The sequence below is a fragment of the Rhinoderma darwinii genome, chromosome 3 (assembly GCF_050947455.1).
Source record: "Rhinoderma darwinii isolate aRhiDar2 chromosome 3, aRhiDar2.hap1, whole genome shotgun sequence".
NCBI classification, from domain to species: domain Eukaryota; kingdom Metazoa; phylum Chordata; class Amphibia; order Anura; family Rhinodermatidae; genus Rhinoderma; species Rhinoderma darwinii.
This window is the reverse complement of record NC_134689.1, coordinates 410135959-410159306: the sequence shown is the minus strand read 5'-3', so window position 1 is coordinate 410159306 and position 23348 is coordinate 410135959. Positions and strand designations below refer to the sequence as shown.

At 37.3% G+C, this 23348-nt stretch overlaps 1 protein-coding gene across 1 annotated transcript; it reads left to right on the top strand.

Moving 5' to 3' along the window:
- Nucleotides 1-6068: 6068 nt before the first annotated feature.
- Nucleotides 6069-13212, top strand: LOC142750565 (uncharacterized). The gene is made up of 5 exons (XM_075859563.1): nt 6069-6271; nt 7884-8022; nt 9403-9530; nt 10406-10458; nt 12365-13212. Exons 1-5 carry the CDS (start codon nt 6069-6071, stop codon nt 13210-13212), a joined length of 1371 nt encoding a protein of 456 aa, XP_075715678.1.
- Nucleotides 13213-23348: the final 10136 nt, after the last annotated feature.

The following is a 23348-nucleotide window of genomic DNA, read 5'->3' as shown; positions in this document are numbered from 1 at the left end:
CTGTCTCCAGTCCGGCCTCCAGGGATAACGTTTCATCCCATGTGACCGCTGCAGCCAATCACAGGCCAAGCACAGGCTGCAGCGGTCACATGGACTGGCGCGTCATCCAGGGAGGTCGGGCTGGATGCCGAAAGAGGGACGCGTCACCAAGACAACGGCCGGTAAGTATGAAAGTCGTTTACTTTCACTAGGGAAAGTGCTGTCCCTTCTCTCTATCCTGCACTGATAATAGAGAGAAGGGAAGCACTTTTCCCGCAGTCCGCAGCAGCTAGTCCGCATCAATTTTCTGCACATTTTGTGCAGATCCGCAGCCGTAATCCGCAACCCGGATTAGGTGCGGCATTGATGCGGACAGTTGCGGAGGAAATCCGCCACGTGTGGTCATGCCCTTATAGTAGTTATATTCTTGTATATAGGGCAGTATTATAGTAGTTATATTCTTGTACATAGTCTCAGTATTAGTAGTTATATTCTTGTATATAGGGCAGTATTATAGTAGTTATATTCTTGTACATAGTCTCAGTATTAGTAGTTATATTATTGTATATACGGGGCAGTATTGTAGTAGTTATATTCTTGTATCTGGGGGCAGTATTATAGTAGTTATATTCTTGTATATAGGGCAGTATTATAGTAGTTATATTCTTGTACATAGTCTCAGTATTAGTAGTTATATTCTTGTATATAGGGACAGTATTATAGTAGTTATATTCTTGTACATAGTGGGCAGTATTATAGTAGTTATATTATTGTATATAGGGGAAGTATTATAGTAATTATATTCTTGTATATAGGGGCAGTATTATAGTAGTTATATTCTTGTATATAGGAGCAGTATTATAGTAGTTATATTCTTGCATATAGTGGCAGTATTATAGTAGTTATATTCTTGTATATAGGGGCAGTGTTATAGTAGTTATATTCTTGTACAAAGGGAGCAGTATTATAGTAGTTATATTCTTGTACATAGGTCGCAGTATTATAGTAATTATATTCTTGTACATAGGGGCAGTATTATAGTAGTTATATTCTTGCATATAGAGGCAGTATTATAGTAGTTATATTCTTGTATATAGGGGCAGTATTATAGTAGTTATATTCTTGTATATAGGGTGCAGTATTATAGTAGTTATATTCTTGTATATAGGGGCAGTGTTATAGTAGTTATATTCTTGTACAAAGGGAGCAGTATTATAGTAGTTATATTCTTGTACATAGGTCGCAGTATTATAGTAGTTATATTCTTGTACATAGGGGCAGTATTATAGTAGTTATATTCTTGTACATAGGGGCAGTATTATAGTAGTTATATTCTTGTATATAGGGGCAGTATTATAGTAGTTATATTCTTGTATATAGGGGCAGTATTATAGTTGTTATATTCTTGTATATGGGGGCAGTATTATAGTAATTATATTTTTGATTATGGGGGCAATATTATAGTAGTTATATTCTTGTATATAGGGGGCAGTATTATAGTAGTTATATTCTTGTATCTGGGGGCAGTATTGTAGTAGTTATATTCTTGTATCTGGGGGCAGTATTATAGTAGTTATATTCTTGTATCTGGGGGCAGTATTATAGTAGTTATATTCTTGTACATAGTCTCAGTATTAGTAGTTATATTCTTGTATATAGGGCAGTATTATAGTAGTTATATTCTTGTACATAGTCTCAGTATTAGTAGTTATATTATTGTATATACGGGGCAGTATTGTAGTAGTTATATTCTTGTATCTGGGGGCAGTATTGTAGTAGTTATATTCTTGTATCTGGGGGCAGTATTATAGTAGTTATATTCTTGTATATAGGGCAGTATTAGTAGTTATATTCTTGTATATAGGGGCAGTATTATAGTAGTTATATTCTTGTATATAGGGGGCAGTATTATAGTAGTTATGTTCTTGTATATAGGGGCAGTGTTATAGTAGTTATATTCTTGTACAAAGGGAGCAGTATTATAGTAGTTATATTCTTGTACATAGGTCGCAGTATTATAGTAGTTATATTCTTGTACATAGGGGCAGTATTATAGTAGTTATATTCTTGTACATAGGGGCAGTATTATAGAAGTTATATTCTTGTATATAGGGGCAGTATTATAGTAGTTATATTCTTGTATATAGGGCAGTATTATAGTAGTTATATTCTTGTACATAGTCTCAGTATTAGTAGTTATATTCTTGTATATAGGGCAGTATTATAGTAGTTATATTCTTGTACATAGTCTCAGTATTAGTAGTTATATTATTGTATATACGGGGCAGTATTGTAGTAGTTATATTCTTGTATCTGGGGGCAGTATTATAGTAGTTATATTCTTGTATATAGGGCAGTATTATAGTAGTTATATTCTTGTACATAGTCTCAGTATTAGTAGTTATATTCTTGTATATAGGGACAGTATTATAGTAGTTATATTCTTGAATATAGGGAGCAGTATTATAGTAGTTATATTCTTGTACATAGTGGGCAGTATTATAGTAGTTATATTCTTGTATATAGGGGAAGTATTATAGTAATTATATTCTTGTATATAGGGGCAGTATTATAGTAGTTATATTCTTGTATATAGGAGCAGTATTATAGTAGTTATATTCTTGCATATAGTGGCAGTATTATAGTAGTTATATTCTTGTATATAGGGGCAGTGTTATAGTAGTTATATTCTTGTACAAAGGGAGCAGTATTATAGTAGTTATATTCTTGTACATAGGTCGCAGTATTATAGTAATTATATTCTTGTACATAGGGGCAGTATTATAGTAGTTATATTCTTGCATATAGAGGCAGTATTATAGTAGTTATATTCTTGTATATAGGGGCAGTATTATAGTAGTTATATTCTTGTATATAGGGTGCAGTATTATAGTAGTTATATTCTTGTATATAGGGGCAGTGTTATAGTAGTTATATTCTTGTACAAAGGGAGCAGTATTATAGTAGTTATATTCTTGTACATAGGTCGCAGTATTATAGTAGTTATATTCTTGTACATAGGGGCAGTATTATTGTAGTTATATTCTTGTACATAGGGGCAGTATTATAGTAGTTATATTCTTGTATATAGGGGCAGTATTATAGTAGTTATATTCTTGTATATAGGGGCAGTATTATAGTTGTTATATTCTTGTATATGGGGGCAGTATTATAGTAATTATATTTTTGATTATGGGGGCAATATTATAGTAGTTATATTCTTGTATATAGGGGGCAGTATTATAGTAGTTATATTCTTGTATCTGGGGGCAGTATTGTAGTAGTTATATTGTTGTATCTGGGGGCAGTATTATAGTAGTTATATTCTTGTATCTGGGGGCAGTATTATAGTAGTTATATTCTTGTATATAGGGCAGTATTATAGTAGTTATATTCTTGTATATAGGGCAGTATAAGGGCGGGTTCACACATGGCGGAATTTCACTTAAATTCCGCTGCGGACACTCCGCAGCGTTAATCCGCAGCGGAGCCGTTTCTCCATTGACTTTCACTTTAATTTAGCAGTGTTCGTTTACACGATGCGTACAATTCCGCTGCGGAGCATAGGCTGCGGAGCGGAATTTGGTGTCCGCAGCATGCTCTGTCTGTTGCGGAGCAGTGGCGGACTGGTTGCGGACTCATGGCGGAATTTCTCCATTGACTTCAATGGAGAGTCAAAATTCCGCAATGAAGTCCGCAGATCTTATGTGTGCTGCGGAGCGTATTGTTTTTACTACCATGACATTTCTTCATTCTGGCTGGACCTATGTATTTCTAGGTCTACAGCCAGACTGAGGAAGTCAATGGGGCTCCCGTAATGACGGAAGCGTTGCTAGGAGACGTCTGTAAATAGTCACTGTCCAGGGTGCTGAAAGAGTTACGCGATCGGCAGTAACTGTTTCTGCACCCGGGACAGTGACTACCGATCCCAATATACATGTATCTGTAAAAAAAAATATAAGTTCATACTTACCGAGAACTCCCTGCGTCTGTCTCCAGTCCGGCCTCCCAGGATGACGTTTCAGTGTAAGTGACGGCTGCAGCCAATCACAGGCCAAGCACAGGCTGCAGCGGTCACATGGACTGGAGCGTCATCCAGGGAGGTCGGGCCGGATGCCGAAACAGGGACGCGTCACCAAGACAACGGGCGGTAAGTATGAATTTCTTTGACTTTCACTAGGGAAAGTGCTGTCCCTTCTCTCTATCCTGCACTGAATAGGGAGAAGAGAAGCACTTTTCCTGCAGTCCGCAGCGGCCAGTTCGCATCAATTTTCTGCACATTTTGTGCAGATCCGCTGCAGAATCTGCAACGCAGATTCTGTGCGGCATTGATGCGGACAGTTGCGGAGGAATTCCGCCATGTGTGGTCATGCCCTTATAGTAGTTATATTCTTGTACATAGTCTCAGTATTAGTAGTTATATTCTTGTATATAGGGCAGTATTATAGTAGTTATATTCTTGTACATAGTCTCAGTATTAGTAGTTATATTATTGTATATACGGGGCAGTATTGTAGTAGTTATATTCTTGTATCTGGGGGCAGTATTGTAGTAGTTATATTCTTGTATCTGGGGGCAGTATTATAGTAGTTATATTCTTGTATATAGGGCAGTATTAGTAGTTATATTCTTGTATATAGGGACAGTATTATAGTAGTTATATTCTTGTACATAGTCTCAGTATTAGTAGTTATATTCTTGTATATAGGGACAGTATTATAGTAGTTATATTCTTGTATATAGGGAGCAGTATTATAGTAGGTATATTTTTGTACATAGGGGTAGTATTATAGTAGTTATATTCTCTTATATAGGAGCAGTATTATAATAGTTATATTCTTGTATATAAGGGGCAGTATTATAGTAGTTATAGTCTTGTATATAGGTGCAGCATTATAGTAGTTATATATTCTTATATAGGGGCAGTATTATAATAGTTATATTCTTGTATATAGGGGGTAGTATTATAGTAGTTATATTCTTGTATATAGGGGGCAGTATTATAGTAGTTATATTCTTGTACATAGGAGCAGTATTATAGTAGTTATAGTCTTGTATATAGGGAGTAGTATTATAGTAGTTATATTCTCGTACATAGGGGTCTGTATTATAATAGTTATATTCTTGTATATAGGGAGCAATATTATAGTAGTTATATTCTTGTATATAGGAAGCAGTATTATAGTAATTATATTCTTGTATATAGGGGCAGTATTTTAGTGGTTATATTCTTGTATATAGGGGCAGTATTATAGTAATTATATTCTTGTATATAGGGGCAGTATTTTAGTAGTTATATTCTTGTATATAGGGGGCAGTATTATAGTAGATATATTCTTGTACATATGGAGCAGTATTATAGTAGTTATATTCTTGTATGTAGGAGGTAGTATTATAGTAGTTATATTCTTGTATATAGGGGCAGTATTTTAGTAGTTATATTCTTGTACATAGGGAGCAGTATTATGTTAGTTATATTTTTGTGCATAGGATCAGTATTATAGTAGGGAGCAATGTTATAGAAGTTATATTCTTGAACCCCTCCAGGAGGACAGTATGATAGATAGACACTTACAATATATACTTTTGATGGCAAAGATTGCTGACAAGCACTATGAAATAGACCTTTAGAGTTGAATTTTTGGACTCATATTATATGGACGTCCATTAGACAGGAAACATATAGGGGCAGAACTATGGCATACATGCTGTGTGTCACATTTATTACAGTTTTTAGACACATTTTTTTTTAACAAGCTTAACTAAGGGGAATGACCTAGCAGGAATTGGGGGTGGTCTGTCGAAAAGGGGGCGTGACTGACACACCGTGCTTCAAAAATGCACCATAAGTTTGGCATAAACTAAGCCAACTAATAGGTGGTATAATGAAAGGAATAAGATCTAGCTAGATACGCTAAATTTATCATACTGTGTGCCTCGTATAAGTTTACGCTGTCTAAACTACAGTATTAGTGAATCTACCCCATAATGTCTTGGGGCGTTTAAGTATATATAGAGGCCAGTAAACTAATTTTTTAATACTGTAAATGAAATGTCTACTTTGTCGTGTAACAGCGTTATAATCCACTATGGCATCTGGCAGGCTACGTGTGGCAGTGATCGGGGCCGGAGCGGCTGGACTTTGCAGTGCGCGTCACATCATTTCACGGTCTATGACCTTTGAACCTCCAGTGGTGTATGAGACCACAGGTCAAGTGGGGGGAACCTGGGTTTACACCGAGGAACCGGAAAATGATGCCCATACACATTCCAGTATGTACAGAGATCTGAAGTAAGTTCATAAATCATTCACAATAATATGCCACTTCACCTAGATTTAATTCTTAATATTATAATAAACCAATCATGTGGCATAAACTTTGGTTAACTGGGCTGATGAATTGGGTGATATATCAAATTTTTATAGTCTGAGAGTCCTTGAACTCTAGTCTGTTGGTGTCACGGTTATAGGGTTTGTGGACCCACTAGGCCGCTCCACCGTAGCGGAGTAGCAGCTGGTCAAACAAAGTCAATGAAAGTCTTTAGGACAAGAGTACCTGGGTAGAAGATAGGCAGACACTTGGCGTGAAGACACTGGGAGTGAAGACACTTGGCATGATGACACTGTGGGTGATGATACTTGGCACAGATGACACGTGGCACAGATGTCACTTGGCACAGATGATGCTTGTCACAGATGATTCTTGGCACAGATAAGAAACTTGACTTCGATGCTATATTTCACACTGGAACAAACATATTTACTGGATACGGGATACGGGAACACAGGATACAGGATACAACTAAGGGACCATTTGCACTAGCGAACATGGGCAGACACAACAACGCTGAGGCAAGGAGGAAGAGGGCAGACTCCTTTTTATAGTTCCTGTTCTGTTGGGATAGGATGAGGGATATTTTCCTGGTGCGCGCACTGGCCCTCTAATGCCGGGAGCGCGTGCGCGCACCCTATGCACATCAGCAGCAGCCGCGGGCAGTATTGTGTACCGGCGTCTGAGAAGAGGTAGACGCCGGCATAAGCTCACAGGCCTGTGGTCGCGTCTACTGGCGGGTAAGTAATGCCAGAAGTCCGTGACCACAGCCATTACAGTTGGTGTCTTCACCTTCCATGGTCACATTGGGTCTTTTGGACAGTTCAGCATATATGATTACACCTCATATTGGTTATATGACAAGGGATCTACTATGGGTCTGTGGTTCCTTGGTTGGGTCACTGTTCAAATTCATAGGTCAGTGACTATGGGATGTATGGTTTATAGGGTCAATGACTATGGGATCTTCGGTTCTGAGATCTCCTGGTCAGTTCATCATATATGATTACAGCTCTTATAGGATATATGACTACAGATCTACTATGGGTCTGTGATCTCTTGGTTGAGTAACTGTTCATGGTCATAGGTCAGTGGCTGTGGGATCATGGGATCTATAGTTCTTCTGTGGTCTTCTGGTCAGTTTACATTTCATTGTCTTTGATTATATAACTAAGGGGTCTAATACCATTCTTTAGCTTCTTGGTCAGCACTTCTTCCATGTTCGTAGGTCATTCATTGGATCTTTTATGGTTCTGTAGTCAATGCTTTTTTTAGTTTGTTCAACTATTGGTTCTACTATGGTTTTAATTGATATCCTATATAACTCAATCTAGATTTACTATGGATACACTATGGTTCTCATGGATATCCTATGTTATCTTATCTGAATTTACTATGGATATAGTCTAAAAAGCTTTTATCAGTACCCCATTAGGTTAGGTTCTTCATCATCATCATCATCATCATCAAGTCCTATGTCATCAATAGTTTGAGGGTCATAGAATGTAGATTAACTGTTATTAAATCGTTGATGGATAATTGATGCAACTTTTCAATCCATCAATATTCCAGGACAAATCTTCCTAAAGAGATAATGGAATTTCCAGATTTTTCCTTTGATCCCTCCCTGCCGTCCTTCGTTCATCATTCAGAAGTGCTGAAATACCTGGAGGAATACACAGATAAATTCTCTATCCGACCACACATCAAGGTATATGCCAATAATGCCAGGTCCGGAACAGAACCTCTGTCATATATCTAAGCTGGATTGAAATATCGGGTCTTGTTTACCAATACTGGTGCAGGGGAGAAACCATGATCACTTAGGCGAGAGTGTGGTTTTCCTTTCCAGGTTCTTGCTTCACAGCCTTTGGCTAAGATCGAATGTAGTACCTGCTCTTATCTGAGGTTAGTAATCATCCCTGATGGTGGACGCCTTCCAGTGTAGAGGGATGACCGAACGCCTAGGAGAGGGGCAGAGAACAACACGGTCAATGCTATGGGTTGGGTAACTTGAAAGTCCATGTTGCGAAGTACCCCAGGAGTGGTGACCCTGGGGTGCCCGAAGACACTGGGAGTGGAATTCCACTGAGTGATGGCACATTTGCACTTGTCTTTCAAGCAATTTGAGCACACACCTTTATTTTCCCGGCCTTCTGACTGGGAAATGAGGAATTTTTATATCTGGCGAATGTCCAGACTGTATCACAGCGCACAATTACTTATTTAATATTGTATTTCACTGTCTGTTTGTCACATTTGTCACAAAGATTTCTGGGATGCGGTACCCATTTGGGACCCTGCTGAGGTCTAGGGGGAAAATGTGTTGCCATATGGTTCAGTTTTCCCCTGCAACCCGGCCTCCCTCCTGCTGCTTCTGAGGAGGGGAGGTGCAAAGCAGATACAGGCTCCTAGGTGGACACTGGGGTGGCAGCCCAGGGAGAAGCCTAGGAATGTTGTTGGATTTTCCTGAGCTTCGGCAAATGGGGGACCATCCTTTGGGCTTACGGTTCAGAGGGTCGGGGAATGGTTATGCGTGGCCTCTCTCTTATAGGAGAAGGGCTGCGATAGACCGCATCCTTTCTGCACTTTTTTGTGTGGCAACTCTGCACTTTTTTTTCCACTTTGGGTGATAGAAAGCAAGACTCGGACTTTAAAAAAAAAAGTGCTCACGTACCAATATAATTAAATGTGAACAGCAGCTTAAATGGATGCAAATTAGTGGACAATTATAGGTTGACACATATGTATGACATATTTGTCAGTTTGATGTTATGACTACATCTATGGCCACCACCATGCAAGCATTATGGTCACAGCATATGAGATCCAGCCATTTGATGTGCTGTCCAAGCCATAAGGCTGTTTTGCTATTACTCCATAATAAGAGTGCATTAAAGGGGTTTCCTATAAATATGGAAACATCCGCATCTCTCATAGACCATAATGGAAAGTGACGTCACATGCATGGCCACTTTTCTGCTGGCAATGGAAACTAACAACTGAAAAGGTCATAAAAGTAAAGAATCTGAACCCCGCTAATACAGTCCATGTTAACCTCTACCTGCTCCTATCCTCTCGTACATTGCAGTTTAACACTCGGGTGGTGTCCGTCTACCCTGTGCTTGGTGGCCAAGAAGGAGTTTCCTGGTGGGTAGTAGCCAACACTCAAGGAAAACAAGTGATAGACAGATTTGATGCTGTCATGGTGTGTGTGGGGTAAGTGTCATCATCTTCATCCCGTCCAAAAACTTCTCTCCACTGTTTCCAAATTGTCCCGTTTACCATGATCTTTCCAAGACTCTTTACATTCACCCAAGGTTGGAAACCGTCTTGCTCCCACTACAGATATTTGTCCTAGTCTGGAGAAAGACGTCTCAGTATCTGACTCCTGGTACCTCTTTAGATCAGACATGTCCACATGAGCATTTGCTTCAGAGTGAAAATAACATAGAACAAGAGATTGACGCCGATCAGGACTAACACATGGAGTCGGTGCATATCTGGTACCAAAGTTTTCATCATAAATAGTATTAATGCTGGAAATGCAAATGGATGATTCAGTACAGTCCAATGAGGCATCACTCTTTTGCCTCCATGTAGTTGGCATATCTGGCTGAAAGAAATGCATATATATTTTTTCTCTGGATGTTGCTGGTATCCTGGGTAGAAACTGGAGTTATCCGCCTTGGACAATCCCAACTTGTTAAATGGGTCTCTTGACAAAAAGCAGATCACAAATCGTCCCCCTGCTTTGCCCCAGCGATCAGCTGTAATCTGTAGAGAAACCTGGAAGTGTTCAATTTCACTGCACTGCGTTTTACTATTACACAGTGCACATTCACATCAATGGGTTATCTGTGTAATACAGGACAGGTCCACCAGAGCAAAAGACGTTCTTTGTTACCAATCTCCTCTTTAGCCAAGAGATGAGGAGCCTAAACAGAGAACCTCTTCTATTAACCTAGAATTTCCTAATAGAGTATATGATAATGGGTTTTCTAAACTGGACAATCCCTTTAGGCGCCTCATAATTTTCCTGACTCTGTCTCCTCACCACCTTCAATACATTTACTGTTTCCCATTCTCCGCAGACATTATTCTCACCCCTACATCCCTGAAATTGATGGCATAAATGACTTTCAAGGTGAGAAATAAAAGTGTTTGTTGCTTCTGCTCAGAATAAAAATAAGGTAAATGTCTGAATGCTTTATTACGGACATAACATGGGTCATTATGAGTGCTTATTACATTCTGTTTATGTCCTTTTCTTGAAAAAAACAAAAAAAATTATTGAAAAAAATGTTGTGCCCCACCCCCCAAAAAAGGAGTGGGTTCATAGACTGACTATAAACCTGGTGTAGGGCTCGAGACATCAAAAGTACCAGGAACCAATTAATAAATAATTAGGTGGGTTTTCTGGGACTATAATATTGATGGTAACTGAAAAAGTCAAAAAGTCTATACATTAAGGCAGGTTAAAACATCAGTTCCCAACAGGATGCAGACGAGCCACAGTGCTACATAGAGGGAGATTGTACAGGGGCAAAATACTGATGAAAAGCCATTACCACACCTATCATTTATAAAGGGGTCTGCTTAGTATTATCATTGCACACAGATAAGACTTCTATAAGTGTGGCAGTCACACAGTTACATGTAGTGCACCATGCTGGCATACAGCCTATTCGTTGTGCCCATACTGTTAGACCAGGCAGGCTATTACATTCTGTTTATGTCCTTTTCTTGAAAAAATATAAAAAAAGATTATTGAAAAAATGTAGGCCCCACCCCCCAAAAAAGGAGTGGGTTCATAGACTGACTATAAACCTGGTGTAGGGCTCGAGACCACAAAAGTATCAGGAACCAATTAATAAATAATTAGGTGGGTTTTCTGGGACTATAATATTGATGGTCACTGAAAAAGTCTATACGTTAAGGCAGGTTAAAACACCAGTTCCCAACAGGATGCAGATGAGCCACAATAATATATAGAGGGAGATTGTACAGGGGTAAAATACTGATGAAAAGCCATTACCACACCTATCATTTATAAAGGGGGCTATTTAGTATTATCATTGCACACAGATAAGACTTCTATAAGTGTGCCAGTCGCACAGTTACATGTAGTGCACCATGCTGGCAGACAGCCTATTCGTTGTGCCCATACTGTTAGACCAGGCAGGCTGCCCAGCACCTTCTAAGTGCACCACACAATATACTATCACACCAGCATTACAATCGTGGCCACATCCTGAAAAGATATCCTTGATAAACATGAAGTTGAAATTTGGCCAAGATATGCAGGCTCACAACTTGCATCAAGGGTCCTCATCGTCTTGGGAGTCCCTACACTCATATTACAAACAAATCATTGAAAAAATACCTATATTTATTTAAAATCACTGAAGAAGGCCACACTTATTGATACACGGCCTTGTATAATATTGATGGCTATCAACTTTTGATCAGTGGAAGTCCGACTTCGGGCACCTATGCTGAGGAGCTGAATGTCCCCTTCATTGTTTACCCAAGCACATCGCCATACTTATGGCTGTGGCTGTGCCTGGTACAGCAACTCAATCCCATCCAAGTGAATGAGGGTAAACAGAAGTACTAAGCACGACCACGAGCATTTGTACTGTGTGTAAAATTCTGTGCTGACTAATTTAATAATATATTTTCATAGTATTTTTCTGATACAGATCCTCTGCTTCCATTCACACAGCCACAGAATTAAATAAATTTAAATTCTAGCTGCCTTTTGCCACTACTAGGGGGAGCTCAGAAGCTTACTGCATAGTGTTTATACATGGGACTCTATAATAAATGTGTATGCAGCAAGCTGATTAGCTCCCCCTAGTGGTGGTTTCAGGCAAAATTTCTCTGTAAAGGGGATTTTAAGCTTTGCACCAGAAAAAAAGACTTCTATAAAGATATATCAGCAGAGCATGTTGGACCTAAATTCGACATGTTGTTACTAGGTGGACATTCACTACCTTCTACATGGTATTCAGATATTGGGTATAATTTTTTTCTCATTACTTTTGCAGGACAAGTTTTACACAGCCATTTTTACCGTTATCCAGAGGTCTTCTCTTCACGTTCCATAGTCCTTTTGGGCTCAGGCCCTTCAGGTGTAGACATAGCCATGGAACTTTCTACACATGCCAAACATGTTGTGTTAAGCCACCGAGATCCTCCCTTAATGTTGACCCCACCAGAAAATGTCTCAGTGGCACCTCCGGTGGTCAGTGCTGCTCCTAATGTGCTCATTTGTGAGGATGGAAGCAAGATTCAAGCAGATACCTTGATTTTCTGCACTGGTTACAAATACAACTATCCATTCCTATTACCTAGGGTACAAAAAAAGGGTGACGAAGTGGCAAAACATGGGGACACATTGGACTGGGGATTTTTGGAGGGTGAAGATATGGAAAGACCTGACCTAGAACAGGGTCACTTCCCGCCACTGTATAAACACTTTATCCATGCCCGATACCCCACCCTGTGCTTTGTTGGGGCCTGTAAAATTGTGGTCTTATTTCCACTTGTTCATTGCCAGGCCCAGTTTTTCCTGTTAGTGCTGGAGGGCAAATGCCCATTACCACCTCCAGAAAAAATGCTTTCTGAATCCTGCAAAGAGCTTATAGAGCACCGAAATTCCGGTTTACAGCTCAAATATCTTCACTGCCTAGGACTGAACCAATGGAAGTATAATCAGTGGCTGGCAGACAAAGCAGGGTTCGAGCCACTCGCCCCTGTGCTAGGAAAGTTATATGAAGCAATACGGACGTTCCGAAACTCCAACCTTTTTGCATATCAAAAGCTCAACTTCAAGATCTTGAATAGAGAGGAGTTTGTATTGCAGACAGACCGAAAAAATGAGGCCTATGAGTAGCTAACATACTTACGTAGGAAAGGAATCTGCTTCTGCCATACAACCGGCTCAGGTTAGTCACCTCTCAATGGATGCCATAATACTATGCAGGCTTGTGTCCCTCCATAGGCAACACAACGTAAGTAAACATGGAGGTAGTGTCTCTATGAAGACTCTTGGAGCGGCCACAAGGGCAATACAGGCGGTACCGCCATCAGGAACCTGGTCAAATAGGGAGCCCATCGCCCAGCTCACCCTCAAAGCAAGCAGCCCCGCAGCCAGTGCAAAAAAAAGTATTAAAGTGATATTTAGATCTGAGATATTTATGGTGTCTCCCCTGATCTCCAGAGAGAACGAGATGATGTGGACACGTAGCCATGACAAAGTGATTCAAATGGCACCAAAGAGAGAATAATAGTCATGTACTGACCCCTCAGGCCCTATGCTAGACGTAACACAGTAACAGTTTAAGCCCCCCATAACAATACAAGTCCCACAGTGCCCCCAGTAGTGTTAACAACATAGAGACTTCCATAACAACCTTAGCGACTCAGTGCCGCTGGTGGCCGTACAGAACCAATTCAGGGGCAGGCGGGCTGCAGGTTATGCACCCTTGTTCTAGACTATAGGGGCTTACGCTAGTTTTATCTAGCTCCTGTAACCTTACTGGATAAAATCACCTCCCCCACCCCCTTCCTCTTATCTGTTCATATTCAATTCTAACTTATAAATGTATGGAGGATTTTATCTGTAATAAGATTGAGGTACTATATGTTCTGTAAATAGATTTTTAGAGGTTTTTATGACATTAAATCTTTATAAACTTTATTGATTTACTACTTTATTTATTGCTCTTGTTTTATTTCTTAATTTTATTATATTTTATAGTATTTTATAGTATTTAAAGCTATAACTATTGACCACATGTATGACCCAACTCATCAAGAACGCTCATCTACAAGGCTTGTACTGGGTTTAAAGGGTTAGAATATTCCAAAAACGTCTTATGAAGACTGTTACAATTGGCTGATGATCTTTGGTTCGGGTATTTAACCCTCAGAAATCTGCTTTTATTGCCAGGGAAAGCCATTGAATGACTGTGCGACCGTGTGATGCGTGGATCTACATTTTGGCACTATAAAGCTCTTATTTTCTAACAGGACATATAGACAGGGGTTCTTGTCACAAAACAACTCAAGAGGATGTCTCGTGTATGTAACTGTAGTTTCATTATTTAGATGTAAGTCTGTAGAAGAGAAATATTATGTTTGTCCTTTTTTTAAATGTTTTAGATATTTATTTTTATTTTTGAGAACTTTCCTAGGGGCGGCCATATTGGAGACACACACTTCCTTCCTGTTTTTCCAGTAGGGACAGTGCAGCAGGATGTGTGTGCTTTATGGCACCTAAAATAAGTATTAGGGTATGTTCACACGGCGGGGGTCCGTAACGGCTGAATTTACGGGGATGTTTCAGCCTGAAAACATCCCCGTAATTTCAGCCGTACCGGCATGTGCAGGCGCTGGAACGCCGCGTCCATTACGGCCGTAATTAGCGCTGCTATTCATTGGAGTCAATGAATAACGGCTCCAATTACGGCCAAAGAAGTGACAGGTCACTTCTTTGACGCGGGCGTCTATTTGCGCGCCGTCATTTGACAGCGGCGCGTAAATATACGCCTCGTGTGAACAGACAAACGTCTGCCCATTGCTTTCAATGGGCAGATGTTTGTCAGCGCTATTGAGGCGCTATTTTCAGACGTAATTCGGGGCAAAAACGCCCGAATTACGTCCGTAAATAGGCCGTGTGAACATACCCTTAGTCAATTTTCAGAGAAATGTCATAGACTAATACAGTCTCCAGAAAGTAATGGAGTACAGCCCCCTCTCCAGAGACCGGGGAGTGACAGGGGAGCTGCATACAGAGCCTAATCTGTGTGTACAGTGTTACTATCCCACACATCCCAACCGTCCCGGATTCAGCGGGACAGTCCCGGATTTCGGTCGGTGTCCCGATGTCCCAGGCGGCCGGTGGTATGTCCCGGACTCCCGGTGTCAACTGTATCTGCGTCTTCAGGACGCAGATACAGTTGAACCCAATGCTTCAGCATTAGTACAGAGGACTCCCCGGGCACATCGCTATTTTAAGCACTGAGCCTGGGGAAGTGCTTGACATCACTGTCCATATATGGACAGTGACATCAGTAGCTCCTCCTGGAGCGGAATCCCCTGCCAGAGCGTTGTCTGTAAATACACCCTGAACACTACTAATAGGGTATTTAAAAATGGGGTTTCTAAACCAGACAACCCCTTCAATTTACATGCTAGATAAATGTTTCAAATAATTTTTGTTCATAAATATTTCATCCCTTTAGTACTTCCCTGTAATCACTGCATTATATATTTTTAAATTATATTTTTTTTTTTTAAAAAGTAAAAAAAAAAAATCAAAGCAGTTAAAATAAGGAAAAATATACATTTTATTGAGAGATAAATTAAAACAAAAATCTCTTTGTCGAGTATTTCCCCAGAGAACAAATATTATTTTCATTTTTGCCTCTAGTAAGGTCAGGAATATTGGTAAAATATATCCGTAATAACTCTATGCGGGTATGAAATAACATTGAAGCCATATCTGACAGTACCCACATGTTGTCCGAAGTATGTGCTGCTCCATAGACCTGTGGATTGGGAGGATTCTCTTGGATATTTTCTGTAGATGTGAATTTTCCTATTTTGTGTTCAGATTTTTTGAGTTGTAATAGATGTCATGCTCTTCTGTTCTGAAACCAACCCTGGAGAAAAATAAAGAATATTTTATTATGAATAAATGTCATAACAGAGCAAGATCGGAAAATAGAATATTCCAATATTCTCAATATGTTTAATTATGGTTAAATATATTAATATAATAATAATAATAATAATAATAATAATAATAATAATAATAATAATAATAATAATAATAATAATAATAATAATATTGTTTTTCTAGTAATAGATCAATTTTCTGATAAATAAGAGTAGAAATGAAATAATAATAATAAAATAATAATAATAGATAAAAAGATGATAAATATTAGTAGTAATAATAATAATAATAATAAAAAAATAATAATAGATACAAATATAATAAATACTAGTAGCAATAAAAATAGTAATAGTATAATATTAATAGTTAAAAATATTTTAAATAGTAGTAATAATAAACAATAATAATAAAGACAAGTGTTAAACATACTAAAATAATAGTAATAATGCTGGTAAATAAACAATAATAATAGTATTAATAATTATAAAATTAAATATTAGTTATAGTAGTATTAAAATTTTACTATCATTTTATGGATTATGATTATTGCTATTAGTTGTTATTATGAATGCATTTTCTATTACTGTTAATGAATATTATTATTATTAATATTTTTATAATTAATTATGATTATTACTATATTATTATAATTCTTTTTTATTAATTATTTTATGACTTATTATTTGTATTTTGAATTAGCATGATTACTATTTATTATAAAGTATTGTTGCTGTTAATAGTATTTATATTATAAATTATAATATATATTTATTTTTTATTATTAATTAAGATTTTTACAATTGAACTGTTGTATTGATACTTCTATTTTTATTATTAATTATGAGTATTAGTATTTTATTATAACCTATTGTTGTTATTACTACTATTTTTACTATGAATTATAATGATTACTATTTTGATTATTAGGAATTATTAGTATAACTTATTTTTATCATTAATTATAATTTGTACTATGAATGAATTATTGCTGTTATTTTTATTATAAATTATAATTCTTACTAATATGATTATTATTATTAGGAATTATTATTATTAGCATTATAAGGAATTATTATTATTATTATTTTTTATTATTATTATTACTACTACTATTTTTATTATTAATTATGATTACTATATTATTATAATAAAATATCAAATCGTTTCATACCTGTATTCTCAGTTCTGAAATTCCAGTTAACTGGGCAATCCGGCATCTGCTGGTAAAATATGGATACGGCTTATAATCAAACTCACTGATGCTAAAGACAATCTGTTCTATATTCTAATTTGTCCTCTTTCTGCATCTGTTATTTGAGGCAGTTGTCTTTGTATCTTCTTTTTACGATTCTGGCCTTCTAATGAACCTCATTTTTTTTCCCATGGAATTTTCCTAGAGACAAAAGATGAAGGAATAGTGTAAAATATATATCTAGATCTTAAAAATTCACCTGTATCTTAAAGGAATAGTTCACTTTAGACAATCCCTTTTTGTTAAAAGGTCACCTGATAATAAGATAATCACAGGTTGGGACCCCCAGCGATTATCTGTTATTTGTGTGGAAACCTGGCAGCAAGTATTCAATTCTATTGCAGCACCTCCCCAGGGGAAACACAGAATCACACAGTGACCTGGAATTCAAAAGGCTGTCCGTGTAAATGTCGGGTCCTCCAGAGAAAAAGAACATCTTAGTAACTGCTTTCTGCTCTGACTAATAGAGGTACCAGATTATAGGCAGGGCACATGCTGCATGTACAGGGGGCACTCACCACCTTTGGGATTGAAGAGGCCTATACTCCTCGCCTAGGCTGGTTCTTCCGATCCAGTTCTTAATATCACAATTGGAAGAACCAGTTGTCCAGCAGGTGCAATGGAGTGTACAGCAACAATATAAAAAATGCCCTCTAAATTATATTAATGAATATATAAATAGATACAAATATGGTCATAACATTTTTGTAGAAAAATGGTGGAAAGATAGATAGATATGAGATAGATAGATAGATAGATAGATAGATAGATAGATAGATAGATAGATAGATAGATAGATAGATAGATAGATAGATAGATAGATAGATAGATATGAGATAGATAGATAGATAGATAGATAGATAGATAGATAGATAGATAGATAGATAGATAGATAGATAGATAGATAGATAGATAGATAGATAGATAGATATGAGATAGATAGATAGATAGATAGATATGAGATAGATAGATAGATATGAGATAGATAGATAGATAGATAGATAGATAGATAGATAGATAGATAGATAGATAGATAGATAGATAGATAGATAGATAGATAGATAGATATGAGATAGATAGATAGATAGATAGATAGATAGATAGATAGATAGATAGATAGATAGATAGATAGATAGATAGATAGATAGATAGATAGATAGATATGAGATAGATAGATAGATAGATAGATAGATAGATAGATAGATAGATAGATAGATAGAGAGATAGATAGATAGATAGATAGATATTAGATAGATAGATAGATAGATAGATAGATAGATAGATAGATAGATAGATAGATAGATAGATATGAGATAGATAGATAGATATGAGATAGATAGATAGATAGATAGATAGATAGATAGATAGATAGATAGATAGATAGATAGATAGATAGATAGATAGATAGATAGATAGATAGATATGAGATAGATAGATAGATAGATAGATAGATAGATAGATAGATAGATAGATAGATAGATAGATAGATAGATAGATAGATAGATAGATAGATAGATAGATAGATAGATAGATATGAGATAGATAGATAGATATGAGATAGATAGATATGAGATAGATAGATAGATAGATAGATAGATAGATAGATAGATAGATAGATAGATAGATAGATAGATAGATAGAGATGAGATAGATAGATAGATAGATATTAGATAGATAGATAGATAGATAGATAGATAGATAGATAGATAGATAGATAGATAGATAGATAGATAGATAGATAGATAGATATGAGATAGATAGATAGATAGATATGAGATAGATAGATAGATAGATAGATAGATAGATAGATAGATAGATAGATAGATAGATAGATAGAGAATAAGAGAATCCTCAGCTTCCTCACCCAGCACAATGTCCTCCACCAAAGCCAAGCTGGGTTCATGCCAAACCACCGCACCACTGACCACATCTACACCCTGCGCAGCCTCATCAAGAGCCACGTCCACAATACAAAGCATGGGAAGATTTACGCCTGTTTTGTGGACTTTAAGAAGGCCTTTGACTCAGTGTGGCACCCGGGCCTATTCCTGAAACTGCTGGAGAGCGGAATAGGAGGTAAAACCTATGACGTCATCAGAAGCTCCTACACAGAGAACAGATGCAGCGTGAAGGTGAACGGGAGAAGAACGGCTGATTTCCAGCAGAGCCGAGGAGTCAGACAAGGCTGCAGCCTCAGTCCAACGCTCTTCAACATCTACATCAATGAACTGGCCACAGCTCTGGAATCCTCCTCAGCACCAGGTCTCGCCCTCCATGACACCCAGGTGAAATTCCTGCTGTATGCAGATGACCTTCTGTTACTATCACCAACCGAGAAAGGTCTCCAAGACAACCTGCAAATCCTAGAAAAATTCAGCTCCACGTGGGCACTACCCATCAATGCCAAGAAAACCAACATCATGGTGTTCCAGAAGAGAAACTCAAAATCCCCCAGGCACCCGACCTTCACACTAAATAACGCCACAATCACAGCGACCGACAGGTACACTTACCTGGGCCTAGAAATCAACCAATCAGGAAGCTTTAAACAAGCCATAGAGATTCTGAAAGACAAGGCGTGCAAAACCTTCTATGCCATCAGACGAAAACTCTATCATCTCAAACCACCAGTGACGGTCTGGCTGAAAATCTTTGACTCCGTCATCTCCCCAATCCTCCTGTATGCCAGTGAAGTCTGGGGTCCGGACACATACCCAGACTGGTCAAGGTGGGATTCCAGCCCAACAGAAATCTTCCACCTAGAATTCTGCAAACACCTTCTCCAAGTCCATCGGAGCACCTCAAATAGTGCCTGTCGGGCAGAACTGGGCAGATTCCCACTACACCTCACAATCCAGAAGAGGGCGCTATCATTCTGGGCCCATCTACACAGCAGCAGGCAAAGTTCCTATCACCATAAAGCCCTGTTACACCAAGGGGTCCCAGGTAAACCAGGCCCCCCAGAACATCTCACCCTGACCCGGCCTGAAGAAAATGTCACCCAGCGCGGCCTCACAAAAGCCGAAATCAAGAAGACAATAAACGAGAACCAAGAGGAATATATCAGTGACTGGAGGAACGACATAAAGACATCCCAGAAACTGACAATATACCGGAGTCTACAGCGGGAATATAAACTGGCGCCATATCTGGAGAAACTGCCAAACCCCAGAGACAGACAGATCCTGAGCCGCTACAGACTGAGCGCCCACAACCTGCTCATCGAATCCGGGCGCCACAGACAGACCTACAAGCCCAGGGAGAGCCGACTGTGCCAACAGTGCGACCAGGAGGCCGTGGAGGATGAGGCCCACTTCCTGCTACACTGCTCCAAATACTCAGCAGTAAGGGACACTCACTTCAGGAGACTCTCTGATCTCTTACCGGACTTCAGCTCCATGGAAGAGGAAGAGAAACTCTACATCCTGCTGGGTGAAGAGGAAACCACAGTGGGCACAGCGGCACAATATGTCACTGCATGCCATAAACTGAGAGAGACATGATATGCCATGGACTTGTATAACCCCGACCCTAGATATGTCCCTATCCCCAAGCCCTCAGTCCCTATCCCTCATTCCCTTACTTCTTACTTGCTTTGGCAATGCTAATATGTATTTGGTCCTGCCAATAAAGCTTCTTTGAATTGAATTGAATTGAATTGAATTGATATGAGATAGATAGAGATGAGATAGATAGATAGATAGATATGAGATAGATAGATAGATAGATAGATAGATAGATAGATAGATAGATAGATATGAGATAGATAGATAGATAGATAGATAGATAGATAGATAGATAGATAGATAGATAGATAGATAGATAGATAGATAGATAGATAGATAGATATATATGAGATAGATAGATAGATAGATAGATAGATATGAGATAGATAGATAGATAGATATGAGATAGATAGATAGATAGATAGATAGATAGATAGATAGATAGATAGATAGATAGATAGATAGATAGATAGATATGAGATAGATAGATAGATATTAGATAGATATTAGATAGATAGATATTAGATAGATAGATAGATAGATAGATAGATAGATAGATAGATAGATAGATAGATAGATAGATAGATAGATAGATAGATAGATAGATAGATAGATAGATAGATATGAGATAGATAGATAGATAGATAGATAGATAGATAGATAGATAGATAGATAGATAGATAGATAGATAGATAGATAGATATGAGATAGATAGATAGATAGATATGAGATAGATAGATAGATAGATAGATATGAGATAGATAGATAGATAGATAGATAGATAGATAGATAGATAGATAGATAGATAGATAGATAGATAGATATGAGATAGATAGATAGATAGATAGATAGATAGATAGATAGATAGATAGATAGATAGATAGATAGATAGATAGATAGATAGATAGATATGAGATAGATAGATAGATATTAGATAGATATTAGATAGATAGATATTAGATAGATAGATAGATAGATAGATAGATAGATAGATAGATAGATAGATAGATAGATAGATAGATAGATAGATATGAGATAGATAGATAGATATTAGATAGATATTAGATAGATAGATATTAGATAGATAGATAGATAGATAGATAGATAGATAGATAGATAGATAGATAGATAGATAGATAGATAGATAGATAGATAGATAGATAGATAGATAGATAGATAGATAGATAGATAGATAGATAGATAGATAGATTATGAGATAGATAGATATTAGATAGATAGATATGAGATAGATAGATAGATAGATAGATAGATAGATAGATAGATAGATAGATAGATAGATAGATAGATAGATAGATAGATAGATAGATAGATAGATAGATATGGGATAGATAGATATGAGATAGATAGATAGATAGATAGATAGATAGATAGATAGATAGATAGATAGATAGATAGATAGATAGATAGATAGATAGATAGATAGATAGATAGATAGATAGATAGATAGATAGATAGATAGATAGATGATAGATAGATAGATAGATATGAGAGAGATAGATATGAGATAGATAGATAGATAGATAGATAGATAGATAGATAGATAGATAGATAGATAGATAGATAGATAGATAGATAGATAGATAGATAGATAGATAGATAGATAGATAGATAGATAGATATGAGATAGATAGATAGATAGATAGATATGAGATAGATAGATAGATATGAGATAGATAGATAGATAGATAGATAGATAGATAGATAGATAGATAGATAGATAGATAGATAGATAGATAGATAGATAGATAGATATGAGATAGATAGATAGATAGATAGATAGATATGAGATAGATAGATAGATATGAGATAGATAGATAGATAGATAGATAGATAGATAGATAGATAGATAGATAGATAGATAGATAGATAGATAGATAGATAGATAGATAGATGAGGATGAGAACTAGACTTTTAGCCTTGAGCATAGTTTGTGTGTGGATTGTGCAGACATTTTGGTCGTGGATTGGAGTTAATTCTGAGTATCAGTCGGTTGATTTCCTTTGATGTCATAGACTGCAGATATTTTACAATCCCACCTGCTGCTGATGACGGGTCTGCCCAGGCCGCACTGTCTATTTAATGTCACCCACTTGTGTATTGAGAGTGGATCATTATTGGTCATGTGACCGTACATTATATCCTAGTGGCAACTGCAATCCTAAAGACTGGAATGTCTGCAGCGGGAGAGTTCCATATTTTTCTACAGATGGCAATGCCATGCTTTCCAGAACAATCCGATTTAGATTAATAAAATGTATATACCAATAACATAACTAAAAATATTACACCTAATACTTTGACATATAGAAGACATGTAACACATATGAAAACGCTATTCCTGCGTCATTTATCTCCTTTATGATCAAGCCATTTTTGGGCTTCATGACCAGGTCAAAATTTTGGGATTTTTCATCTCCGAATTTCAAAATGTAACACTTTTTTGAAATCTGTGCATTGACTCAGTTATATGAGGTCCTGTATTTTAGATGGCAAGTTGTATTTGAAAGCTATAAGAATATCGCACCCTAGCCCAAAAGCCACAGTGCCATATAAGAATACCCCAGTGT